At 42.1% G+C, this 18,829-nt stretch overlaps 1 protein-coding gene across 24 annotated transcripts in view; it reads left to right on the top strand.

Annotated features, from left to right (window-relative positions):
• The first annotated feature begins 9,377 nt into the window (after positions 1-9,377).
• LOC112060583 (butyrophilin subfamily 1 member A1-like) overlaps positions 9,378-18,829 on the top strand; it is a 39,814-nt gene continuing 30,362 nt past the window's right edge. For 6 of the 24 annotated variants that reach the window (XM_065570827.1, XM_065570825.1, XM_065570828.1 and 3 more), the window contains exons 1-3: positions 9,380-9,552; positions 16,851-16,883; positions 17,427-17,510. In XM_065570827.1, coding sequence (XP_065426899.1) covers positions 16,880-16,883; positions 17,427-17,510 — 88 coding nt within the window. In that variant the 5' untranslated portion in view covers positions 9,380-9,552; positions 16,851-16,879. Of the gene's footprint in view, positions 9,553-11,836; positions 12,063-16,850; positions 16,884-17,426; positions 17,511-18,829 lie in introns of those variants that run through there. The other 18 variants (XM_065570824.1, XM_065570823.1, XM_065570826.1 and 15 more) reach the window with 9 other exon arrangements.

The following is an 18,829-nucleotide window of genomic DNA, read 5'->3' on the forward strand; positions in this document are numbered from 1 at the left end:
CTAGAGAGGTGTAGCAAAAAAAAAAAAAAAAAAAAAACCCACACCCCGGCTCAGTACCACTGTCATGGAGACTGGGCGGGCAGCTGTAACAGCTACATCCAGTGCTGTCTCTAAGACCAGTCTGGCTATTAACTGACCATCTCTAAGAATGGTCTGAATCTGTTTTTTTGTGTCTCCAGTAATGTTCCAGAAACATTGGGTTTCCCATAATGAATGCAATTGTATTTGGCCATGACATTTTGGTAATTCATGACTCTAAACAGTAATGTTGTCGATGAATATACCGTCTTTCCAAGCCTGATCATATGGAGTGGACTTGGCATTATGTTGCTTGCTTTGTGCATGAACCACATCCACAATGATGGAGGTGGGTTGTGGATGTTGAAAACAAAGGTGCTCTGGACAGCCAGGCTGTAGCAAACCTCTGGTGTACTCTCAAGAGTAAAGAATAAATTTTTCAGACACATAGAAGAACATAAATGGTTGGGAAAAAGTCAACATTGTTTCTATAAAGGGAAATCGTGTCTTACTTAATCTATTAGAGTTCTTTGAAGGGGTCAACAAACTTGTGGACAATTGGGATGCAGTGGACATAGTATACTTAGATTTCCAGAAAGCCTTTTGACAAGGTCCCTCACCAAAGGCTCTTACATAAATTAAGTTGTCACGGGATAAAAGGGACAGTCCTTTCATGGATAGAGATCTGGTTAAAAGACAGGGAACAAAGGGTAAGAATAAATGGTAAATTCTCAGAATGGAGAGGGGTATCTAGTGGTGTTCCCCAAGGGTTAGTCCTAGGACCAATCCTATTCAACTTATTCATAAATGATCTGGAGAAAGGGGTAAAAAGTGAGGTGGCAAAGTTTGCAGATGATAGTAAACTTCTCAAGATAGTTAAGACCAAAGCAGACTGTGAAGAACTTCAAAGAGCTCTCACAAAACTAAGCGATTGGGCAACAAAATGGCAAATTAAATGTAATGTGGATAAATGTAAAGTAATGCACATTGGAAAAATAACCCCAACTATACATACAATATGATGGGGACTAATTTAGCTACAGCAAATCAGGAAAAAGATCTTGGAGTCATTGTGGATAGTTCTCTGAAGACATCCATGCAGTGTGCAGCGGCAGTAAAAAAAGCAAACAGGATGTTAGGAATCATTAAAAAGGGGATAGAGCATAAGATGGAGAATATATTATTGCCCTTATATAAATCGATGGTATGCCCACATCTTGAGTACTGCATACAGATGTGGTCTCCTCATCTCAAAAAGATATACTGGCACTAGAAAAGGTTCAGAGAAGAGCAACTAAAATGATTAGGGGTTTGTAATGGGTCCCATATGAGGAGAGATTAAAGAAGCTAGGACTTTTCAGCTTGGAAAAGAGGAGACTAAGAGGGGATATGATAAGAGGTATATAAAATCATGAGTGCTGTGGAGAAAGTAGATAAGGAAAAGTTATTTACTTATTCCCATAATTCAAGAACTAGAGGCCACCAAATGAAATTAATGGGCAGTAGGTTTAAAATAAATAAAAGAGGTTTAAAATAAATAAAAGAAAGTTTTTCTTCACACAGTGCACAGTCAACTTGTGAAACTCCTTGCCTGGGGAGGTTTTGAAGGCTAGGACTATAACAGCATTTAAAAGAGAACTGGATACATTCATGGAGTTAAGTCCATTAATGGCTATTAGGTGCCCCTAGCCTCTGTTTGTCAGAGGGTGGAGATGGATGGCAGGAGTGAAATCACTTCAGGTTCACTCCCTCTGGGGTACCTGGCATTGGCCACTGTTTGTAGACAGGATACTGGGCTAGATGGACCTTTGGTCTGACCCAGTATGGCCGTTTTTATGTTCTTAGTTCCCAAACCAGATGGGGAAATACGTGGACTACCATAAGCTAAATGCTGTAACTCACCCAGACAACTATCCAATGCCACGCAGAGATGAGCTATTGGAGTAATTGGGACATGCCCAGTTCATCTCTACCTTAGACTTAACAATGGTGTGCAGGGAGACTTTGGCAAACCAGTAGAGTGCTTGAAACCACTATGGCTTATTGTTAAAGGCAGCCTAGTCAGCAAGCTGTAAATTGGCCATTCAGCAATCTCAGCTTGACCAAGGCAGGAGGGGAGTGGGGTTTGGGGTGCCACAGAAAGGGCAGCTTGACCCTGCATCCTTCCTGATAAAAATTGTGTTGAGGTTGCTGATACATGCACTTTAAAAGAGCAGGATATGCCCCAGGAATATCTATTGGGGTCTCAAGGCTGCAAACTCTGGAAAAACCAACACCTGGTTAAGCAATAATCAGAAGGAACCTCTTGCTTGATCATTGAAACTGCTTACTTAACAAGGTTTCTTTAGGGGACATGTCATTTTATTACTAATGTATAAATAAGGGGGAAAATTTGAGATAGTTGGAGTTGTTTGGGGACTTTTTTTGGACTCTCCCTCTGGATACATCTTGCCGTCCCCACTGGCAGATGGAAGATTTGGCCACCAGAAGCCTGCCGCTGTGTCACTTGAAAGCCACACTCAGCTTTGGAAATTATCAAGCGTTGGGGGTGTTTTACTAATCTTGTTGCGGATGTGTGTAAGTGCTTGAGACTAAGTAAAGTTTAGCTTTAAGGGAAAGCACTCTTGTGTTGTCCTGTTTGTGCCAGCTATCTATCAGTCATGTCTCCCCTGATTTATTTCCTGGCACCTCCTGGCACAGAGTAAAAGTTACCAAGAGCTTTGGGTTGAAAGAACCCCGTATAACAAAGGGTTACTGGCAAATACCACTAGATGAATCTGCCAAGGAAAAGTCATCCTTCATCACCCATGTAGGGGTGTATGAATTTAATGTGCTCCCTTTCGGGCTGCAAAATACATCTGCCACCTTCCAGAAACTTGTAGATAGTCTCCTAGTGGGATTGGGAGAATCTGCAGTAGCCTACCTTGATGATGTGCCCATCTTTTCTGATTCATGGGCAGAACACCTGGAGCATCTGCAAAAAGTCTTCGAGCGCATAAGGGAGGCAGGACTAACTAAAAGTGCATAAGGGAGGCAGGCTAAAAAGTGACAAATAGGCCTAAACAGAGTGACTTATCTTGGACACCAGGTGGGTCAAGGAACTATCAACCCTGTACAGGCCAAAGTAAATGCTATCCAAAAGTGGCCTGTCCCAAAGTCAAAGAAACAGGTCCAATCCTTCTTAGGTTTGGCCAGATATTACAGGAAATTTGTACTGCACTACAGCGAAATCGCTGCCCCACTGACAGACCTAACCAAAAAGAAACAGCCAAATGCAGTTCAGTGGACTGAAGAGTGTCAGAAGGCCTTTAACCAGCTTAAAGCAACACTCATGTCTGACCCTGTGCTAAGTGCCCCAGACTTTGACAAACTTTTCCTAGTAACCACAGATGCGTCCGAGCGAGGTGTGGGAGCAGTTTTAATGCAGGAAGCACCGGATCAAGAATTCCATCCTGTCATGTTTCTCAGCAAAAACCTGTCTGAGAGAGAAAGCCACTGGTCAATCACCGAAAAGGAATGTTATGCCATTGTGTACACTCTGGAAAAGCTATGCCCATTCGTTTGGGGATGGCGTTTCCACCTGCAAACCGGCCATGCTTCGCTTATGTGGCTTCATACTGTCAAGGACAATAACAAAAAACTTCTTCAGTGGAGTTTAGCTCTCCAAAATTTTGATTTTGAAATAAACACATTTCAGGAGCTTCTGACAAAGTGGCTGATGCACTCTCCCATGAAAGTTTCCCAGAATCAACTGGTTAAAATTATCCTTGAAATGTGGAAGATATGGTTATTTTTATATATTCAGTAGTATATCTAAAGGTGCATGTGTCTTATTAACTCTGTTTTCTCCTAAAGCTCCAGGAAAGAAATCACAGTCAGTGTGGAGCAGGCTGTCCAGCACTGTCTATGATTTGGGGGGGCGTGTCATAAATATACAGCTAAGGGTAGCATAAAATCCCTCCTTTACCTGTAAAGGGTTAATCAGTTCAATTAACCTAGTTGGCACCTGACCAGAGGACCAATGGGGAAAGAAGATATTTTCAAATCTGGGGGGAGGGGGGAGAGAGAAAGGCTTTGTTTTGTGCTCTGTGGGGGCTCTCTCCAAGACAATGAGAGAGACCAAGCAAGTAATCCAGCTCCTACTGAAATGATACATCTAATATTACAGAAATAGTAAGTAATAGCAAGGAAATGTTTTAGATCATCTTTTGTTTTAGCTTGTGAATTTTCCCTGTGCTGAGAGGGAGGTTTATCCCTGTATTTTTGTAACTTTAAAGTTTTGCTTAGAGGGAAATCTTCGGTGTTTTAAATCTTATTACCCTGTTAAGTTACCTTCCATCCTAATTTTTCAGAGGTGCTTCTTTTACTTTTTTCTTTATAATAAAGTTCTGGTTATTTTTAAGAACCTGATTGATTTTTAGTGTCCTAAAAATCCAAGGATCTGGTCCGTGCTCTCCTTGTTACCTATTTGGTTGGTATATTATTCTCAAGCCTCCCCAGGAAAGAGGGTGAAGAGGCTTGGGGTGGGGGGAGAGGATATGTTGGGGAAACAGGAACTCCAAGTGGTCCTTTTCCTGAATCTTTGTCTAATACACTTGGTGGTGGCAGCAGTACCCACCCAAGGACAAGGAAGGATTTGTGCCTTGGGGAAGTTTTAACCTAAGCTGGTAGAAATAAGCTTAGGGGTTCTTTCATGAGGGTCCCCACATCTGTACCCCAGAGTTCAGAGTGGGGAGGGAATCTTGACAACTCCTTAAATGAGAGTTTTGTTGTGCCCAATACAGAAAGTTTGTTGGTGCCACTATTTTAGAGATGGTACGGTAATTGTCTTTCCTTGGGTACTGAGGCCACAGGTCTCCAGAGTACCAGATCAGGTGTGTTACCATGGCTCATGTGGTACCACAGAGGAGTGTCTGAGTATGTTGTCAGTATCGATGGTTGGGAAAGTGCAGAACACTTCCTGGATGGGAGTTTTGTTGCATCTGGTACCAAAGGGTTTCTCTGTGCTGCTCTTTTAGAGATGGTCTGTAATTGTCCCCTCTCCTTAGGAGGTGGTACCTTTGCCTCAGAGCCTGACTGTGGAAGCCCCTGTCTTCTCCATGGGGAGGGTGCCACAGAGCAGAGCTCACAGCAGGGGGCCCCTTCTGGGTGCCGTGCTTCAGAGGTGGCCGGTCTGGGGAGCCCCACTGGCTGGCCAGTTGCTCGGAGCCCTTTTTACGAGCCTTTCTGGAGTGGGGGGTCTGCTGGTGTTTTTTTTTTCCTCTCCTTTTCATGAATTGACCCCTTTTGAAGTGAAGGCTCCGGGGATGATCCCGGGTCAGCACCAGAGTCCCCTGCAGACTGAAGAGTTTTCTCCATAGGGAGGAGTTTTAACTTCAGCTCCCAGCTCCTGTGAGGTTGCCGTTTTAGCTGTGGCAGGTAAAGCACTTCTGTAGGGCTCTCCCAGGGACAGGGAGAGTGTCAGGCCATTACAGGAACTGACTCCTGGCAGGAGAGTCACCGTTTGGAGCAGAGAGAGCCAGACCTGCCCCTGGGCAGGGGGTTGTCATCCTCTAGCAGTGAGGAATGCAGAAGAACATCTTCTTTACTCTTCTTCTTTTTAAAGTGGAAAAAAAAACAATTATGAGTCTACTAGATGCTGGGGAGGGGGAGAATGCCCTCAGACAGGGCAAGAAACTGAAGTTCTTTTCCTCTCTCTCTCTCTCTCTTTAACCCAAAGGAATAAAATAAAATAAAGAAACACCAGCCTAACTACTTTTAAGGAGAACAAAGATAACAAAACAAACACTGCTTATGCTAATGATACATAAGGAAGGGACGACTGCTCATTCCATTAAGGCCAAAGGCGGTAGAGAAGGAAGTGAGGGGGGTTTGCCCGTGGAGTGCTAAATAGCCTCGATGCAGACCATAGGGAGGGAGGGCACATGTGCGGGCTAAATGGACACCGCTACCAAAAATCTCCGATCAGTGGTGCAGGGGAGCACATACACCTACCATGAAGCACCCATAGAGACACTACTCGAAGAAGTTACATATTACCCTACCCTTATCCCTGTACCTATTAGTTGAACAAAACATCCTTTTCCATTACCCTATCATATTTCCATTATCCTATCATTGAGTATCTTAGGTCGACCTCCCCCCAACCAAGTACCCGTGTAGACCAGGGCTTAGAAATGTGTTTATGTAGTTACATAAGTGATCGGTGTGTTTTTGTACCATGCTCTCTGGTCAGGAATGTGCTTACTTGGTGCTAGGTAACACTGTGTTACCCCAGAATTTGACATTTCTGTATGTACCCCAGAATTTGACAGTACTGCAGTCAGCAATTTTGTATGTTCAGCTACAGCCAGCTGAAAAACAAACATCACATACCTAGGAAAATCTTAGGCCCTGAGAAGCAAGACCAAATAACTGCATGTTTACAGTTTTGCTATCAGAATGGGAGGATGGGATAAGAAATGAATTTATTGTGAGAATAGAAGGAGTATTTGGACAGAGATCTCAGTCTTGAATACTTAAGACACCATTGTTGTTATGATTACAAATGTTTTGATGATAAGATATAATGAGTAGTTTTGCAGAAAGTAGGAGAATTGGTGACCCATTAGGAGTTACTATGGTGACCCACTAGGAGTCAGTATAAGTTATGTGCTTTGTTTGAAGTTAGCTATGAAAGATTAGGTGAAAGAATTTGCTTTGGAGCAGTCCAAGGAAACTTTCTTTGGGCTAGGATCTGACACCTAACTTCCCCAGCAGCTAGACAGAAGATAGCCCCCACCCCACCAGAGAAGCCTGGCCCCTGATTCCTTGAAAACATCTCTTAGCTTTTAGTAAATATAAATGTTTTGAGATGTTCTAGATCTCTTGCTACACCACATGTGTGTTTGTGTTTGAGATCTAATGAAAAAGTAGTTTTAGGTAAAAACACTCTGATTTGTATCAGTTATATGTCAGATGGGTGAGCTGTTTCCCCATTGATTTATTCCTGACACTGCCTGGAGAGAAACAGTTCACTTACCACTGCTTTGGGTTCTGAGAAACCCCGGGTAACACCTTGTGTGTTGTTATGTTGAGAACTTATAGATTGAAAATAGTGTTTCAATTTTAAATTTGACCAGTTTGAAATAAAAAATTGAAAAAAAAAAAAAAAGTGAAAAATACCTGAAATGGAGAAATAAAAAACAATAATAATCAGAAAAACATTCATTTTGATTGGACTGAAACATTTAAATTGGTTTAAAACAACTTCCTTTTGAGTTCTTTGATTTAATGAGCAATTTAGATAAAAATGTTTTGGTTGCAATTGAACCAGATTATTGGTGACAAGTATCAGAGGGTAGCCGTGTTAGTCTGTATCCACAAAAACAACGAGGAGTCCGGTGGCACCTTAAAGATTTATTTGGGCATAAGCTTTCATGGGTAAAAACCGCATTTCTTCAGATGCATCAGATTATTGATGGGATTTTTCTATTCAGACCCTGAACATATTTTTTCTTAATAGTGCACTGAATGGAACATAAGAATGGCCCCACTGGGTCAGACCAAGGGTCCATCTAGCCCAGGATCCGACAGTGGCCAGTGCCAGGTGCCCCAGAGAGAATGAACAGATCAGGTAATCATCAAATGATCCATCCCCTGTCGCTCATTCCCAGCTTCCGGCAAACAGGCTGGGGACACCATTCCTGCCCGTCCTGGCTAATAGCCATTGATGGACCTAATCTCCATGAATTAATCTAGTTCTTTTTGAACCCTGTTATGGTCTTGGCCTTCATAACATCCTCTGGCAATGAGTTCCACAGGTTGACTGTGCGTTGTGTGAAGAAATAATTCCTTTTCTTTGTTTTAAACCTGCTGCCTCTTAATTTCATTTGGTGACCCCTAGTTTGTATGTTATGAGAAGTAGTAAACAACACTTCCTTATATACTTTCTCTATACCAGTCACGATTTGATAGACCTCAATCATATCTCCCCTTAGCCATCTCTTTTCCAAGCTGAAAAGTCCCAGTCTTATTAATCTCTCATACGGAAGCCATTCCATACCCCTAATCATTGTTGTTGCCCTTTTCTGAATCTTTTCCAATTCCAGTATATCTTTTTTGAGATGGGGCGACCACAACGGCACACATTATCAAGGATGTGGGCATACCATGGATTTATATAGAGGTGACATGATATTTTCTGTCCTATTATCTATCCCTTTCTTAATTATTTCCAGCAAGAACTAAAAAAGGAGGAACTAAAAAAAAAATCATTATTTTAAATCAACTGAAATGTTTCAGTCATCGCAAAGTGCTTTTGTCCCTCTTGGTTTTTTTTTATCAGTTTAGCCATTTTGGTGGGGGGGGGGGGTTCATTTTTTTTTCTTTTTTGTTTGTTTGTTTTAAACTGGCCAAATTTAAAATAAAAAACATTTTGAATCAAAAAGTTGAAACAAAATATTTCACCCCTTTAATTCCATAATGCTCTGTGGTACTTGTTTTCTATTAGCCTTAAATGGAGACAAAATAGGATAGCGTCTATGTGGGGATTGATTTAAGCCACTTTGGGTACCTTATCTGTGCATTTCCATATTTTCACATCTTTGGATTTCTCGTAAGTGCAACCTTAGATTTGAATTTTGAGGGTTTCTAAGTTTTTAAACATGCTATCATACTTGAAAGCTATATATATATATATATAACTGATATATGACTACATCCTTAACTTTACTATAACAAAGCTTATTTGTTTTTCTCTAGGAACAAGTTTTAAAATTAGAATTACAAGAGTTTAACCAATTAAGTTTTGGGCCTCTGTAACAGATGGCAACTAGCCACATCAAGTAAACTACATTATATCTCTTTCATTTTGCTTGTTCCCTACAAAGTGTGTGTGTGGGGGGGGTGGGGAGTTGGAAAGCTTTTTGAACTCTGATTAACTCCTTTAATTTAGGGTGTCAAGATTAAGGAAACTTGTCTGATTAACTTCAAACTTTGTAGAAAAATTCTACTGGCCTTCAGATCTAACCTCCCAACTGGTAGGTCAGTAGGGTTTGTAACTGAAATGTAGGGCCATGTTCACCAGTACACTATGGCTAGAAAGCAGCCATACACCCAGCACAGTGCTAAATCTGGCCCCTGGAATCTGGCAACCTTAACTATGGAGCATTTGCCACCACTCCACAATATCATTTAAGATTATAGGCCTGAACCACCATGTTGTTACATCAATTTTGCCCTGGTGATCCAAGTAAACCATTGTAGTCACTTCAGCATAAAATTCTATAATGGAGTGGTGAATCACACCCCAGGTATTCAAAGAGTGAGATCAAAGTTCACTTTTATCTGCTGTAGTTTGCTTTCGTCTCTAATGATCTTTGAACCTTGTCATGTTGACTTATTGTTGATGTAACATGTACTTTCATTGTCCAACAGGAAAACTGTTTTCTCTCTGAAAGGGACAGATAAAAAGAGAGAGTGTGAACTAGCTCCCTTTCTCAGCTGGAAGTTAAAAGGCAGACACAGAGACTGGATTCCCTTCAAAGAGCAAACGTAAGTCTGAACATGAGCACTATTGATAATAAAAACATCTTCTGTTTGATTGTATTGTGAATGCAATGGTTTGAAGCTCTAGTTAAATTATGATTTTTCAATCATTTTTCTTCATCTCTTTGCTTAATTTCACTTTCCTCTATATAAAGTTTTGTTGATCACCCTATTTGACTAGCATCATCCCCCATCACTGATATTCCAAAACATCTCAATATTAGAGCAAAAAAAACTAATTAAAAAAGGAAATCTGGTTTTTTTAGTGATACTAGTGCTACAAGTTTGCATGACATTTTACAGAAATAAGAGAAGCCAAAAGACTATTCTGAGGAGGACCAAGTTATAGCTCTACAAAGAGAATATAAACTAAACTGTTACTGATTCTCCATTACCTAATCTTTGTTCATCCAGAGTGACTAGAAAGTAAGTAGCCCATTACAATGTCATGCTCGTACCAAGGTGGAGGAATACTGTACGCTTCCCTTAGTTCTTTCCTTCAGAAAAGGTAACACAAAAACCGATGCCTTTTATTTGCCCATTTTAAAACCTCCTCAGTTGAAGGAACATGCAAGGATTTTTGCTGATATTTTTGGTGAAAATTGGTTGAAAAATAATTAATCTAATTATTTCTTTAGAAAGGATTTGTAGCAATACTATTTAGGAATGTGCTTATTTAAGTCTGCTTCAAGTATATTAATTAACACCACAAGCAATGACAGAGAAATCAGAAGTTGAGGCTATGTCATGCCCATCAGAACCAATTGCCAAATAGTAGCTCAATATAGTCATTACACTCCATCACACCAACACACAAACAAGCTCCATACACACACCATTCCATTTCAATATTATTACACACTAAAGAACTGAAAACCAAAAATTCTAACCCTGTGTATAGGAATTGTGTAGTGTCCCTTTAAATAGTTTGTGAGCCCATACTCTATACCTGTTACTTTGTTACAGTACTTCTTATGATTGTACAAATGCAGTATGTTTGTATATAGTTTAATAATTTGTGTTGTATAATTATTTTCTGATTCTTTGAATATCTAAATGTAAATGTCTGTGGTTTTTATAAAGTAAAAAAAATGTTTGGCATGCGATCAACTTTGCATCCTTTGCTTGCCTTGTATATGGTATGACTGTAAGTTTAAATCAAGAGCTTGATTCTTCCTACCTATTTTACATGAATTGCTGTGTTTCACCACCACAAAGCATGGAGAAAGCTGGATTAAATGATGAGCTGGGGATTCTCCCAACATGACCCTATGTCACCTTCTCTTCATCTCTGGTGTAGAGTGCATGTCAGGAGTGTGGCCAGGGAAGGGTGCCTGGCTGAACCCCTATCATACGTTCAAGATCACGGGTTGATGAAGCAGTCCCGTGGGGACATTAACAGCCAGTGCAACTTATTGGAGCCCCTCTCACCACTAACTGCCAAAGTGGAGTAGGATGTGAAAGGAGGCTTAAAGTTACCTTTGAGACCCATCCTCTTCTGGATTCAGCCTAAATTTTCTTATTAAGTTCTAAATACAGTATCGCTCCAGCTGCTGTCTGGCCACACCCAAGTTGTCTGAGCATCATTTTTCTAGAGCTCTCCAATGGCGCAGGACAGTGGAGTGATGTCTGGGGCATGAGGCCCCAAACGGGATGTTTTAGAAGGACTCTTTGGGGATTCAAGGGCGATCCCAGGTGTCCATGAGTAAGTCAGATGAGAGGCCCTTCTAAAGCTGGAGGCAAAGGGTAAAACACCTCTTATTGGCTACTGTGCACCCTGAAAACAAACTGCACTGGAATAATGACCTCGCCACACGCACATGTGCCTAAGTGAAAAATGGATAGTGTAAGCATCAGAGACAGACAGCATTTAGTGAGGGTTAATAAGATCAGTACATGGAAGAAGGAGAGCCAGAATTTTTTTCAGAGGCAAGGAAAGGGAAGGCTAGGGGCACATAGACCAGAGCCTAGGAGCATGGGAGGCAGCAGGTCGAGGCAACATAAGTGTCAGGGAGGGGGAGGCTGCAGCCCCTTCAACCCCCAACATGGTTTAGTGCCTCAGAGGACTTAATTCATAGTCTATGTCTACCTACAGTACTTATGTGGCCCTGATCACCTCAGTATCTAAGCACCTGAAAACACCCCTGTGAGTCAGGGAATAGCCCCCTTTCACGGAAGGAGCCTGGGGATAAAAAGCACTAAGGACCAGATTTGTAAAAATATCTAGGAGTTGTGGCACTCATTGTTGCAAGTCTAATTGACTTAGGAGCCTAAATCTCATTTTCAAAAGCGATTTAGGCATGAAGAAGCCAAAATCCCATCCCCAGCGCACTAACTACTGGCTATACAGAGATGCAGGCTCACCGTAATGTTATCCCTCTGAACCACTGAAACAGAGCTGGAGGAGCCATGCCCTGTCCCTGCTGCTCAGGGTCAGCACTGCATCCATGTCACAAGGGACTTGGAAAGGACGATCAGGACTCTACAGAGAGTGGACACTCTGCTGCATCTCTGAGGTTTGGAGGTTTCCTAACTGCTCTGATCCACACGGTCACAGACCTATCAATTTCCCCAGAGACAGGCAGCCCCAACACCACAGTGTACAGTGATTAGGAGTAAGAGAGAAATTCTCCTTGGCACTGGAAACTGCAGACATCATTGACATTCCCACGAGGGGTCAAGGGGAGACAGCATAGCCTGGATAAGTAGGAGATGGCTATTACAGATGTGTGTGTTACACAGAGATGGCATTCACAGCTGAAGGTATGGATACCCAGGATCAAGCCATTACCCCATGTCATGGATTCACAGGCCTTGTGATCTCTTGGCTCCGTACGGTCACTGGGAGGAACTAATCTTGAAGCACCTCCCGTTCACACTGTGAGATCCCCCCGCAGCAAGTCCACCTGCATGGAATGCCTGGGGAAGCCTTGCACTCCCCCAAAGTGCCATATACACCAATTTTGCAGTCAGCAGTGACTCTGAGCCAGCATTGTAAAACAGAAGGTTTATTAGTCAACAGGAACACAGCATAGAACAGAGCTTTCAGCAAAGTCCATCTTGGGGGGATCCAGTGCCCTGAACTTCCCCGAGTCCCAAACATGAGACTGTCCGGTTCCAGCTTTCTGACCCCAGAAACAACTGTTCCCCCTCCTTGTTCCTTTGTCTCTTTCTCAGGCCAGCAGGTCACCTGGTCTGCATCAACACCTCTGGCTGATTCTTGCAGAGGAGGGGGCCCAGCCATCAGTTGTCAGGCTACAGAGTGTTGGCCATTCTCTGCCTCAGGGAGCCAGGCAGCAGTCACACCTGCCCTCTAGGGGTCGCTGTAATAATCACACACTGTTACCCCACCACCTAAATATCTGAGTAACACATAGGGGAAACTGAGGCACACACACTGTAATCAGAGAAGACATTAAAAACATTCCCACTTCATCACATCCCCCCTCAGCATTCTCCCAATTCACAACCTGGAGCTCACATCTCCTGCTTTGTGGGCCTTTGCACAGAAGCTCATTCCCTAGTGGGGCATTTCCTTAATGACTGTGATGATCTGTGGTTCTTTTTAGTTGTGCTGCTCATAGGCTTCCCTGTCCTGGTCCCCAGCCCAGTAGGCAAGGCCTCCATTACTACTGTAGATCAGAAAAACTTTGTCCCAGAGAGAGTATTGCTGCACTTGGGTGATTTGTCACTTATCCTGTGAACCCTGAACTTCATCATTTCACCTGTATTGTGCCCTTATCAACTGGGAATTTACTGCATAGCTGGCTTTATTGTTTAAATGCAGAAATGTCCTAGGGCAGGGATCGGCAACCTTTAGCACGCGGCTCACCAGGGTAAGCACCCTGGCGGTCCAGGCTGCTTTGTTTACCTGCCGCGTCCGTACGTTCAGCCGATCGCGGCTCCCACTGGCTTCGGTTCACCTCTCCAGGAAAATGGGGGCTGTGGGAAGCGGCATGGCCCGACGGATGTGCCCGCAGCTCCCATTGGCCTGAAGCAGCGAACCGCGGCCAGTGGGAGCCGTGATCAGCCGAACCAGACGCAGCACATAAACAAATTGGCCCGGCCTGTCAGGGGGCTTACCATGGTGAGTTGCATGCCAAAGGTTGCCGATCCCTGCCCCAGGAGTTTCTTTTGCCTGTTACAAAGATTTTTGAAAATCTGCCCGCTTAAATGGCAGATATTCAAAGACACATATGGAAGTAGGGTACACAAATCCCACTGACTTTCAATGGGAAGTGTGTGCCTAACTCCCTTAGGCTTCTTTGAAAATCCAAGCCTAAATCTCCCACATCTTTGTATGTTTTTTTGCATTAACAATTAAGGAAAACAGGATACCCTGCCTTGCATTAAATGTAGATTTAAAACTTCACATCTACTTATATCGCAAGAGAAACTGTTTTACGCAACACATTTTTTCAAAGTAACTACTTAATCTTAATTATAGCTATAGCTCGCAATGATAGCTTTAAAATTGACTAACACTTTCTACTAATCCCTTCTGTTTTCAGTTGCTTAAAAATTTAGCCAACTTTAATTGTTTGGGATGAAATAATCTGTGCTTGGTCTCTCTTTGGGGTTATATTAATTTTGGAAAGTTTCAGCAAAAAATATCTATCCCTTTCTGAGAATGAGGCTGGAAAAAATATGATGTGATCATATAATGAGACCTTAAATCATGAAGGCAGAGGAAATAGAAGGTATAATTAGGGTTGTCTGGGCAATCTTAAATGTAGCAGTTCCTAAATTTTTAGTGTTTTCATTTGCTGTCTTCTTTTCTTCTTTTGCATGGATTAAAAGAAAAAAAGTAAAGAAAATTTTGGGGAAAAACCCACCCCGTAAAGATCTTATTCAGCCAGGTTAGATCCACAGAGGGACTGAGGTGGCAGCTAAGTAGGGATTTGGAAGATCTAAATGTTGCACTTGAGTGCCTAAAGTGACAGTTGGGCACCTAACTCAGTTGGCAGCTAAATTTGCACCAGTATAGTTCTCTAGGCCCCCTAAACTTCCTCTGGTGGACATGAATAAAACTGTCTTATTCCTGATGGGATCCACAAATCTGGCATTCCCCTGTGGGTCCTGACCCAGTGTGTATCATGGTGGTGGTGATGCTTCTCCTCTTAAAGCCAACAGCCCAGTGGTTTGAGCGCTCACCCAGGATGTGGGAGAATGAGGTTTAAACACCCACTCTGCCTAATTTTAGAGTAGGAACTGGACCCCCTGTCTTTCACTTCCCTGCTGAGTGCCATAACCACAAGGCCATCAGGCATTGCAGGGTGCAGGTTTGTCAATCTGTCCTGTTGAAGCTGTTCCACATTGTATTACCTAATGGAATACTTATTTAGGCCAGAGAAAGGAAGAAAGAGAAATTGACTCTATAGCCCAGTATTTGGGCCATGTCCTGGGAGAGGAGAAAAGTACATTTCAGTTCCGGTGAATTTTTACATATTTTATAAACAGTTGAACAGCTTTGGCAGGACAGACTGGAAAAAAATAAATCACACCAGAATAGCTTATTGGCCAGTGTTTAGGACACTCCATGGGGAAAGGGGCCAACCTGAGTGCAAGTCCCTGCTCCAAATTAGGCAATGTGGGTTAGTGACCCTCATTCTTCGACTTCCAGGGTGAGTGCACCAACCAGCAGACATTTGGATAACCTGGGCCACACAACCTTGCTTTTTCTATGAGAAAGGGCTGACTGAGCTCAGGTGACTAACTCCATGAGAGGGTTGACGGCTGTGAATCTTGAGCAGAGATAGGTGCCTGATTACCTTTGACGGGTGAGGATTGTTATTATTTGTATCATTGTAGTGCCAAGGAGCCCCATCCCTGAACCAGGACCCCACTGTGCAAGGTGCTGTATATTATGTATTAAGGGTGTTACAGTAGTGCCTAAGTGCCCCAATCATTGAATAGGACCCTGTCACAGGGTGTGGCTTCTCTCCAACCTTTCTCTGAGCAGAAACTGAGCAGACTCCAGTTGTTGTGCCTTCACCATACCCTTTTATTGAAGTTGCCTCCCATTTCCACAACAATCTCCATACTATTTACAGCACTGACAGTGCATTCTGGCCCTCTCCCCAAGCCCTGGGGGGAGCAGAGGTCTCCATCCCTTGAGGTCTCCATGTAACTGGCTCAGCTAGCCCTGGCCCCCTCTCTCTTCCCCTTTGGAGGAAAATCCTGCCTCTTTATCAGCTTTGGGCTGATGGGACAGTTGGCTCCTTATCCCACCGAGCTGACCAACCTGATTGTCTAATTACCTCCATCAGCTTTCTCAATGGGAACTAATTAACATCTCAGTGGTCAGAGTACAGGCTTGCCTGTTCACCTCCTGCACTCTGTCACAGATCCCATTGTGCTAGGCACTGTACATTATTTATTAGGTGTCTTATGGTAGTGCCTGGAAGCCCCTGTCATGGACAAGAATATCATTGTGCTAGTCACTGTACATTATTTATCAGGCATATTATGGTAGCATCTAGGTGCCCCAGTCATGAACGGGACCCTACTGTACTAGGTGCTGTGCATTATTTATTAGGTGTGTGTCAGTAGTGTAAACAGGGATTTATTATGAAAATGTTTTAGGTCACAGGTGTGGTGAATCTAATGACATGTTTGTAATCTCTGTAATAAACAATAATAATTTAAAACAGTAAATCATAACATCAACATGAGTATAGAATAATGGGTCTCCCTACCATATCTTGGCATTTTTGTTGCTTAAATAAGCCTCCTGGTTATGATTTTAAAACATGTATACTTTGAAAAAAACTTCTCTTTTAGGGAAAAAAACAAAAAAGAAAACAATAGATAATTATGCACTGATTTCCAAAAATTTCACTGCACTGAATTTTATTGTACTTTATATTATTTGGTGTATACCCTCGATAGATTGTCTGTTACAGTTAACAAGGTGTTTGTTTGTTTTTTAGAACTCCATGTGGAACTTTAGACAAGTAAATTAGTTACGAGAAAAAGGAGTAACTAACAAGATTTATTTATCCTTTTGTAAGGCATAAAGGTCTACAGGATGGAGTTCATATCTGAATTTTATTGTTAAATTTATTAAAGTGATATAGTCTGATAAAAAATCTTGTATTTTATTTTATTTGTGTTAATTTATCTTCTAATTTAACAATCTTTAGTTAATTAAATGTATACAATATATGAACTCCGTTCTGAAGAATGAAATAGCTGAATAATGGTCTTGGACCTAGGCTCTGGCAATAGAACTTTTGCCCATGTACAGAATATGGGACTGAATAATTAACACAGATAAATGTGAAGATTTTTTTCTTTTATAGGAGCCAGCATAACAGAACACAGGAAAGAAATGGGTAAGTCTGAACTGATTTTCAACACTTTAACTGAAACACAAAAGTTCTCAAAAAAGGAGAGAAGGATAACATATTTCTTCAAATAAGTGTATCTTCCCTTCACACATAAATATTTCTTACTGGCTATGCAGCAGCATAGCAGAACAATTGTTAGGCTCCAAAAAATGTTATTAATGAATTTCTAGACTTTTGTTGCTCTTTCTCACTCTCTTTGAGTAGTTTGTTCTGTTGGAAGGGCATTGCTTGTTAAAGGGATTTATATGGAAGGATGGGTAAAGGCTGAAAGTCTGGCATTCCTAGGAGGTAGAACTAAGGTTGTGATGCTTGGTCTGTGGTATACAGTAATTATGGTAATGATAAAGTTTGATTTTTCTGACTTTGATTTCTTATGATGTACAATTTTGATAATTTATCAAGCTATTTAGATGCAAAGTGATTTTGAATTCTTTTGTTTAAATTGTAATAAAACAAGGCTGTGCCCACCTAAATATATATGATATATAGAGAATATATATTTCTGTAAATTTTTATTTTTGTTTTCAGAGAGTGTTAACACAGAAAAAAGGCTACCCTTCAGGGTTTTTGCACTGTTGAGCTTCCTGCCACAAAAAATGTTCATGTTACGAGGTAGGGTTAATTGGAATCTCAAATGTTTATTTTCTTATACCTGGGAGATGATCAGCAAAGTCCATCATACAGTCTACTGAGGATGAGCCTGTAACTAGAGGAAGAAACTCAGAAAAGCAGGTTATAGGAGAAGTGAGGAGAAGATTGAGTGATGATGGCAAGGAGCAGTAAATTAGTGTGGTGACAGGTACAAAGATCAACTGAATAGGAGAGGGTATGGGGGCAGAGCACAGATTTCTGGGGACTGGGGCTGCAGAGGATCATGTAAGTTATTGGGGAAGAAAGGGAGGAAAAAGAATGAAATATGTATTTATGTAGTGCCTGGGGCGCTGCAGTAGAGGATGGGCTGAAGGTATGAGCTGAAGGTATGATGGGATGAGTATAAAAAACAGGCTGAGTTCAGGTATGGGATATGAAGGAAAAGCAGAAGATGGATGGTGGTCAAACCATATACTGTTGAGGCTGATGGATTGGGCAGAAAAGATATGAGTGGAAACAGGGTGTGGAAGGACAGCCAATGAGAAGGGAACAGAATTCTTTTCTCATACTCCCCATCCACCTTCATAGAATCATAGAATCATAGAATATCAGGGTTGGAAGGGACCTCAGGAGGTCATCTAGTCCAACCCCCTGCTCAAAGCAGGACCTAATCCCAACTAAATCATCCCAGCTAGGGCTTTGTCAAGCCTGACCTTAAAAACCTCTAAGGAAGGAGATTCCACCACCTCCCTAGGTAACCCATTCCAGTGCTTCACCACCCTCCTAGTGAAAATGTTTTTCCTAATATCCAACCTAAACCTCCCCCACTGCAACTTGAGACCATTACTCCTTGTTCTGTCATCTGCTACCACTGAGAACAGACTATATCCATCCTCTTTGGAACCCACTTTCAGGTAGTTGAAAGCAGCTATCAAATCCCCCCTCATTCTTCTCTTCTGCAGACTAAACAATCCCAGTTCCTTCAGCCTCTCCTCATAACTCATGTGCTCCAGACCCCTAATCATTTTTGTTGCACTCTGCTGGACTCTTTCCAATTTTTCCACATCCTTTTGTAGTGAGGGGCCCAAACCTGGACACAGTACTCCAGATGAGGCCTCACCAATGTCGAATAGAGGGGAATGATCACATCCCTCGATCTGGTGGCAATGCCCCTACTTATACAGCCCAGAATGCTGTTAGCCTTCTTGTCAACACTGTTGACTCATATACAGCTTCTCATCCACTGTAACCCCTAGGTCCTTTTCTGCAGAACTGCTGCCTAGCCACTCGGTTCCTAGTCTGTAACAATGAATGGGATTCTTCCATCCTAAATGCAGGAC

The sequence above is a fragment of the Chrysemys picta genome, chromosome 17, assembly GCF_011386835.1.
Source record: "Chrysemys picta bellii isolate R12L10 chromosome 17, ASM1138683v2, whole genome shotgun sequence".
Taxonomy (NCBI): domain Eukaryota; kingdom Metazoa; phylum Chordata; order Testudines; family Emydidae; genus Chrysemys; species Chrysemys picta.